The 8,536-nt window shown below is 35.8% G+C and overlaps 1 protein-coding gene across 9 annotated transcripts in view; it reads right to left on the bottom strand.

Moving 5' to 3' along the window:
* Window positions 1-554: 554 nt before the first annotated feature.
* The window catches only part of JAK2 (Janus kinase 2), a 91,912-nt gene continuing 83,930 nt past the window's right edge, over window positions 555-8,536 (bottom strand). For all 9 annotated transcript variants that reach the window (XM_035888750.1, XM_035888752.1, XM_035888749.1 and 6 more), the window contains 4 exons: window positions 7,770-7,942; window positions 6,479-6,596; window positions 4,599-4,712; window positions 555-2,364 (listed from right to left, as the gene is read on the bottom strand). In XM_035888750.1, coding sequence (XP_035744643.1) covers window positions 2,257-2,364; window positions 4,599-4,712; window positions 6,479-6,596; window positions 7,770-7,942 — 513 coding nt within the window. In that variant the 3' untranslated portion in view covers window positions 555-2,256. The remainder of the gene's footprint in view (window positions 2,365-4,598; window positions 4,713-6,478; window positions 6,597-7,769; window positions 7,943-8,536) is intronic.

The following is an 8,536-nucleotide window of genomic DNA, read 5'->3' on the forward strand; positions in this document are numbered from 1 at the left end:
AACTTCCCTGAGATTTTTACATAAATTATGTTTAGTCTACTATAATATTGGAAACCAGTTAGCTACTGAGTGTCATACACTGCAAATTTTACATAAATCCTGCATATGTTATCCAGCTAAAATGCTGTTTCAACGCTTTAAAGCTTTATCTTCTTTTGTTACAAAAAACCCACGTACACACAACTGAGACTACAAATGCAAAGACATTTTTTCCACAAAATTTTAGATCTTCAAAGCAATGTATAGAACTGGAGAAAACAGATGTTAAGTTGAACAAAGCACTTTGAAGTTCTTTGCAGCTTAAAAACTGATTGTGAAATTAGTTTTAAAAATTATCTATGCAAGTGCTTGGTGGCAAGAAAACCAACAGAAATATTATTAAATGCAATGGGCAGAAAGAGGGCTGATGCTGCCCTCCCTATTTAGCAATCTCCCATATTAAAAAATTGTAATTTTGTATGAGTGATTGTGGGAGAGAAACATCATAGTGGTAGAAAACATTGCTATACTGGCACTATGTTACACTTAGTAAGGATTTTTTAATTTTTTTAAAAAATTTTTTACAGTTGAGGTACTTAAACTTCGGATAAGATGTATGTAGTTAATCACAAATCCTAAGGAGGCCCCACAGTGAAAGAAGTCCCCTGTTTCACTGACTCACTGCCACAAATTTTAAAAATGAACACTTCATTTTAAATACAAATCTGTCAGGTCAGTTTGCTAAGTTGTATATCCCCTTAATTGAACTTCTCTCAGCAAAAGTTCAAGAAGAACAAGCATTGTACTTTGCAAACAATAATGCTTAAGTAAAAAAAAAAAAAAAGATTATTTGTACTAATAATAAACAAAACCTGCAACTTTACTGCTTTGAGATATGATATTATCCCCAAGTTTTATGCCTGGAGGCAAAACCGAAGAGTTGTCTTGTCCATAAACTTTTGTTAGACTTATTTCAAAAGCATAATTATACAACAAAGTAATCTGTTCAGGTGGCTCTGATCTCCTTCCAGTGTCAGTAACTGGGATCATGTCCTTGCCACCTGCTGAGTGTGGAGCAATTGCACTTGTAATTCCTCCTTCCAAATAGTCTTATGTTGGATGTTACCACAGAAAGAAATAGGAGGCAACTTGGGCCACTTCATTACAAAATAGACTTGATGTGGTTGTGACTGGCCACATCGGATACTGGGCCGTAAGCATTCTTTTTGGTGTTCTGGAAGGTAGGTATAAGGTGATCATCTCAACAGCAAAGTGAGGAACTGTGAAATGCTGGGCATTTTCTAGATTTTTAATTCTGCTTTAAAAAGTTCCCAATTTATAGATACACTTATGACTGCATGAAAATTACAAAGACGGAAAGAATAAAAGAGCAGCATTTGAAAGCAGTATGTTTAGCTTTTTCATATTCAGAAACAAACTGAAACACTGCTGTGTATAAAATGGCTTCATTTCTACTTGTTATCACTGTATCTTCAATTATATAAAGGGCATCTAATACTTACTCAACAGAGGAAAATAAGAGAGAAACTGAATAACATATTTGCTTTTTCACTTTAAAATTTTCACATGGATGAGTAAGTTTTTTGGCTCTCCAAATTAAGAACAATTTGCTCCCTTTCCCTCAAAATACTTACAGTACATCACACAGCCTATTATCTCTTTGCATATATTGCTGGCTGATAACTGATTCAGACAGGCACGTTGATAGTTTCTGGGTTAAATAACCACTTCTATTTTGTTATACAGAGAAGCCTTTTCTGCATCAACAATGAAGAAATTATAAAACTGTATTAACAAACACAAGCCCTTGTGCAACACACAAAACAGGGTGCCAAGTGACTATATACTTGGTGTGAAAAGACATCTAGACGTCTTACTGGTGCATCTCCATTTCAGCAAGGAAATACACTCTCTCTTCATCTCTTAATCTCACCACATTTTAAGTCACCTCTTTTTTGCATTGCCAGGTAAGGCAAATAATGGTGTTGTAGACTGACCATATATTAGATTATTTTACTTAGAAAAATAATTTCTCTCCCTATTGAGAATTTCAACATGTTCAATGTAACAAATATATCCTGATAAAGAAAACCAGCAGGATTCCTCAGTATGCAGATTGAGATAGGATATTTGCCATACAGATTTTACTTCCAGCAAAGGTAAGATGCACATGTGTACATATGTCAATTATACACAGCAGACCGAGTACATTTTGTTCTGCATTCCAACACATCCTCTGAAGGAGGGACAGTTTTCTCATCCACCCATGTTGTCCCTTATATGATCCACTCGCTGAGCAAGATCTCTAAAGGTGGGGCGCTGGGTAACATTATTGTTCCAGCATTCTTTCATGATAGCATAGATCTGGAGAAGAAACAAAGAAAATTAGTAGTAGGTAAACAGATGCTACAAATAGTTTATAGGTACTTTGAACTGGCCCAAAGAACATCCAACTTCACTTTATGCTTCCAAGCAACAGTGGGACAAGAGTGCGGCTAAAGGCTTGCTATACCCATCAGCTTATCTGCTTGATCCCAATGACAGCAAGAAGTGAAGATAGCAAGCTCTGCAATAGCCCTTATTATAAAAGATTTTTTTTTAAACTTAGTATGGAAATTCACTCAGGTAGTTTTTGAAACTTTTAAGAGACTTACCTTATTTTGCTAAGTTTTTATCTTCTTGCTTGCTCTTATTTTTTTGGAAAGCTCAAAAAATATTTAAAATGACAAATGCTTTACAAGTCTGACTAAAAGTCAGATTTACAAAGCCAGCAATTCTAAATTAAGCTTCCCCTGCAACGTTAACATACACTTCTCCACATTGGTATATTAAATTCTAAATTATTCTTCATACATAATCAGAAATAAGTCAGAAAAGTTACTGTGCAAACTGAACCCACTTCTAGAAGAAGTAGATTTAAATTATTTTTGGAAAAGATTTCCATTACAATAGGCATTTGGCAAGTTTTCTCTTTTCCCAAACATGTACCCAATACATAACAACTTTCCAGGCTCTTCTGTACTCTTCTCACAAATCTAACCCAGATCATTATTACCAGCTTCTCATACTTCCAGCATTTTTGTACATGTTGCTTAAGAGCATGCTTAAGAATCTGCACAGCTCCCAGGAAAAAAAGTAGCATCAGTTCCTTATTTTTCAGCAAATGTGAAACTGCTACACTGACCAAGCTGCTTTAGAACCAAGCCTCAAGCAGCTTGTAAGTTACAGACACCTGGAAGATTTTAATATCTGTGATGACCAGCCGTTCAGGATCAAAACTGGAAATGCACAGTTTCTGACAAGAAAGACATTTCCGTCTTGCTTTGGTATCTGAAGAAATGTCAGACATTGAGACCTTTGCATTAGTCTGGATACAGTTTCAGTAAAACAGATTATCTATTAGATAACACATATGACATTCAGGTTATCTACAAAAAGCCAAACCTTTGCGATTTAACAATTGCTGTACTCATAATGCAAGAAAGGTTACTTCAGAGACTTCTCTTTTGATTCTCTATATTCTATTTCTTCCCCCGTGACTTCCCTGCCCCACCTGTACCATTCTTTCTCTTCTCTGCTAGACCACTTGACCCCAATCTCTCCTCTGTCTCCACTATTGAATGGATTAGTTCTCAACTTATTGCCAAGTGTGCTTGATTTTAAAGGGATACAGAAATTGATCTGAGCTGGAAATTTTACATGTTAAACAGCATAACTATTTTACTTACATTCCTTCCCTACTAATTCACCTACTACCCAGCCCTACTCATTTGACTCAAGCTGAAGTGCACCCTGCTCTGAAGAATAGATAACTACAACACTTAGAAGTAGTATGAAAGTATTTTTTAAAACATCTGGAGTATTAGCAAAAACAAAAGAACACTGAATTAAATTTGTGTGCTCTGAGGTTGGCTTTACATACATATAAACTTCACTATCTATGAAGAACAGAAATACAAATCTGAAGGCCCTGAACATACAAAAATCCAATTCATGTACTTAACTGTGCCTACAATCTGCAGGTAGCTCTTGGCTGAGAATGCTTGACAGTGAATAATAAACATGATAAACATGGGTATTCCTATGCTTGAGGAGGAGAGAGCAAGAGAAGGAAAATCATCAAGATAAGGAGTTCTTTAAATCTTGAAATTATATGTGGAAAACCTTATGTAGGTATTAAGATGTTACATGATAAATGTAACATGTTAAATGTTACAGACTTCAGAAGAATCCACAGTTCACTGCTTTGAACAAGAATCTCTATACGGGCCTTCCATGGAACAAGTTCTATATACTAATCTAACTGCCTTAATTTATGTTTTTGAAATAGAAGCTTGAGTGCCCCAGTACAGCAGTCAGTCGTTAACAGTCCTACTTTGTATATTTAGAAAGACTCCCGAGAGAATGCAATCTAAAGAATCAGAAAAGAAATGTGATTATACTCATCATGCAACTGATAAAGTAACAGCACAGCCATTCCACCTGTATAAATACTTCTGTAAACCAAGCAGAACGAAACACGAGGTTTGCATTTACCAGGTACTGACCGTGACTGAGCACCTTTCAGACTATAGTAACATATTAATACAATACTTCACCTCATCAGGGCATCCATCTGGTCTCGGCAGTCGTCCATTATTCTTCAAAAGCTCTATCAAATGAAATACAATCATCTGCCCTTGTTTATCATTGCCAATCATGCGCATGAATTCCTGAAACAGAAGGCCAACTGTCGTAAGTAATTTTAAAGACAAAAAAAGATGCTGCAATATTCTTACTAAGGGAAAATTCTTTATAAGAATAATAAACAATAATAAAAATAAATAGAATAGTATATAACAGTGATACAGTTATAAATTACAAGTCCAGAGAACATATAAATAATTACAGAATTTTTTGTTTGTGTATATAAAAATAGGATGATGCATACACAATTTAAAGCAGTAAGTGAAAAATCTTCTTTAAAAATGTTGATCATCTGATGATTACCTGGTTTTAAAAGGATAAACCTCACAGCTAATTCTAAAGAGCTCTCTGAAACAAGATCTTGATGCTTTGAAAAATCCGAAACAGAAAACAGGTATCATACTGATGTATAAAAAAACCTAACAGGATTAATCAGTAACTATGGGCCAGAAACAGTAGCATAATTAAAGCCAGCAAAAATGGCTTAGACAAATCTTGCTATCCAAAAATCAACATAACCCAAAAAGTAGATTAAAATCTCACTCGGATTACCAGAGATCAAAAGTAAATGAGGAAGTATCATTAACTGAAAATAATTTCTAAGCACAACATAAAGGAATTTTTTCCTCCAATGATACATCTATTTCTTTAATGATCCTTGACAGCAAAATGTGAAACAACTGTTGGTAGAATGTGCAAATGGCAAAAGTTGGGGAAACAAAGCATAATTACAAAGACTATGACAGTTAAACAGACTGCTTTAGCTAAGTGGTAAAATTAATTTTTCTTGATACACACCAATAGGATAACCAACCTGATGAAGTGGTGAATGCACATGTAGAGTTGAATTATTCAAAGTATATTCCACCTGAGCCCATGACTTTACCAGTTCATAATCCTAAAGAACTCCAGGTGTCTGCAATGTTTACGTCATTACGCAGGAAGAGCTGCCCCTGCCTTGAGAGTTCTTCCTTGATAGCTTAGTCATTGTATTGAATTATTAAAGAGGTTCATTGAGGTCAATGCAGAGACCTTCCATGTGCATTTTTGCCCACCATCATTGTTCAGCTCTCAAAACTACATTTGCCAGGACTGAGACACTGGCCAAGGGTGAGGAGAGCTCCAGTAAATATACAAGGCTAAACTCTCTTCTGTTATACCTAGCAGTCCTCTGCAGGTGTAAGTAAGATTGTGAATCTAATTTCCAACTGGAGAACTGTTATTCAGTGCACAGCAGTATTTTTCTCCATCTACTGTAAATTTATCTTTAAAGGTGCCTGTCAACATTCTGCAAAAAGCCACTACTTTTATTTCTTGAACTTCAATAACTTACAAACTTGGCTTCTGGTAATATAACAAAATAACTTCAAGTTACCTTATTTAAATCAACTTAATGTTTACGTATTTGTTTGGCTCACCTTTAGATTGGAATAGCATTAAAAATATGTATCAAATTGCAATGAAACAGTTGCATCTGGGATTACTCTCCTCCAAGGATGAGAAAGAACAATCTATAATGTGAGATTTTAAAACCATTTTCAAACAGGAGTTACAGGATGGATAAGACCTGCACAGACCATCAGGTAATTTTCAGGACTCCTTTCCTTCTTATGGCTTGATACTAATGCTTTTTAGCACATTGCTGCTTCAGATTGGATGCTGCCTCATAAACACTAAGGTATCACCAGAAAAGGATCAGTAAATATCAACATATTCAGGAACAATCTATACCTTTTTGAAAATTTAAATAAAGAAACAAAAAGCCTCTGAGAACCATTAACTGTGTACTTACAGCTGGTGGGCTTTTGCTCTTGTCGATGTAAGTGAAGAGTTCATATAAGACCACACCAAAACTCCACACATCTGAGGCCACAGAAAATTTGCTTTCTGTCAGAGATTCTGGAGCGTACCTGCAACACATGTTCTGCATAAGATGTGTCTTTTTGATTTTGAAGATATTTCTTTCAGTAAGGTTTTTTTTTTTTCCTTCCACTACCTTCACTAGTAACTATTCTTTTAATAATAGTTAATTGGTACTGAAAACACAAACCACCTTAAACAAACACAGTTAGAGATAACTTTATCTAAGTTTGGGTTTTTTTCTAACAAAGTTGTAGTTATTTTTCTTATATGTAGTGTGAGTAAATAAGATTTTCATGTGAGACGGCCTTGCAAGACAATTATAGCCAGTAAGCATCCTTCCGTCACTTTCAGTGAACATTGAACTGTGTCCCAGGTACTTCTGGACTTAACTTTCACAACTCCTAATAATATCTACTAAGATGCCATTTTGTGTTATTTATCCTTTAGATAAGAAATTTTTACAGTGCCTGACGCAGACTAAAATATAGACTAAAATCACATGTACAGAATGGCATTTTCTTTTGCTATCAGGACATAAAATGTTTTTTATCACAGTTATCTGCCCATGTATTTTCTAAGGTATTTCTGTGTCTTTACAGAACGGAACTGAAGCATATATTGTGCATTCTAAATACAGTCTACATTTCCATTTCATAATCCTTCAGTCTCCCGTAGGCAACACCGGGTATTCTTTTCCTTTCCATCTAAGTGCAGCTTGTTGGACCATTACTGTATTTTGGAGTTACTTAGACCTTCCCTGGAAGCTTAGTGCCCAAGTACAGACATCTACCTGAATATTCAACCCAGCACTTTATCCTTGCAAATTACAGTCTGTGGGATTTAACTCCGCTTGGTCAAAGAGGGTCTATCCAACAGATGTCAGCTAGAAGATATGAACAACCAGTGTTTAGGGAACCAGAACTTCAAAAGCATCCTGGGCAACGGGCCCTTTTAGATTTCTTTATCTTTGAATACCTTTACTGTTGCATACTATTTCTTTTAAATATTTTGGTAATTTTTAGGCAGGTTTTTTTTTGGAAAATATGTTGAAAAGTCCTACCTGCTGCTCTGTAAAGTCAAACATCATGCATGTGACTTTCACAACGCTGGGCAACCGACTTGGAGTTCACATTTAAAAATTCCACAACATGCAAAACAATTGGCTGAAACTGCAAAAACCGAAAACTTGCCATGATTCCATATGTTAAAAGACAGCTTACCAAAATATAGGGCTTTCACCAGGTTCTTTTACTTTGTAGTATTCTTTGTCTTGTGGCAAGACTTTAGTCAATCCAAAGTCTCCAATTTTAACTCTGTTCTCATTCTCCACTAAGATATTTCTTGTTGCCAAATCCCGGTGAACATATCTTTTTGTACCCAGATACTCCATGCCCTAGATGGAAAGTTCACAAACACAACAGGAAAAGAGTTACTTTTACCATTAAGTAGCTGCACTTTCCCTAAAGGGACAGATTAACCTCAAAGTTAAAACCAAACACAGATTGTTACCAAAACTGGTGTGCCTGAGGGTTTGTCTTCTCTGAGGAGTTTTTCCAAGTGTAGGGACTTCCCGTAACTGAAGGGAGACAGACTGATCACCTGTCAGAGCCAAGTGTTTTTTGATTACATACCTGGATAGCTGCTAGAGCTTCTTTCTGCGGCCAAATGCAGTTTGCCAGTCATAGAAGGAAAACAAAATCTGGGCTAAACTACACAATACAGGGCAGATGAGAAGACTGTCCTGTTTACCTATTTCATTTAATCTTTTTCCTTCATGCTGTACATCTCCTTTCCTGATTGCTTTATGAAACTTTGTATTATGATTCCTTGAATTTGACAACTATTCTCTGACTGTATTCCCACCTGTGTGTCTTGTTTCTCTTCTGTATGCACCACTATTCACCAACACAGTTCTGCTTACTATTGTATTTCCATGGGTTGCTGTAACAAAATGTTGGTTCTGAAGCCATGTCGTCTTCCTGCTGCT

The sequence above is a fragment of the Egretta garzetta genome, unplaced genomic scaffold, assembly GCF_000687185.1.
Source record: "Egretta garzetta isolate BGI_Z169 unplaced genomic scaffold, ASM68718v1 scaffold831, whole genome shotgun sequence".
NCBI classification, from domain to species: domain Eukaryota; kingdom Metazoa; phylum Chordata; class Aves; order Pelecaniformes; family Ardeidae; genus Egretta; species Egretta garzetta.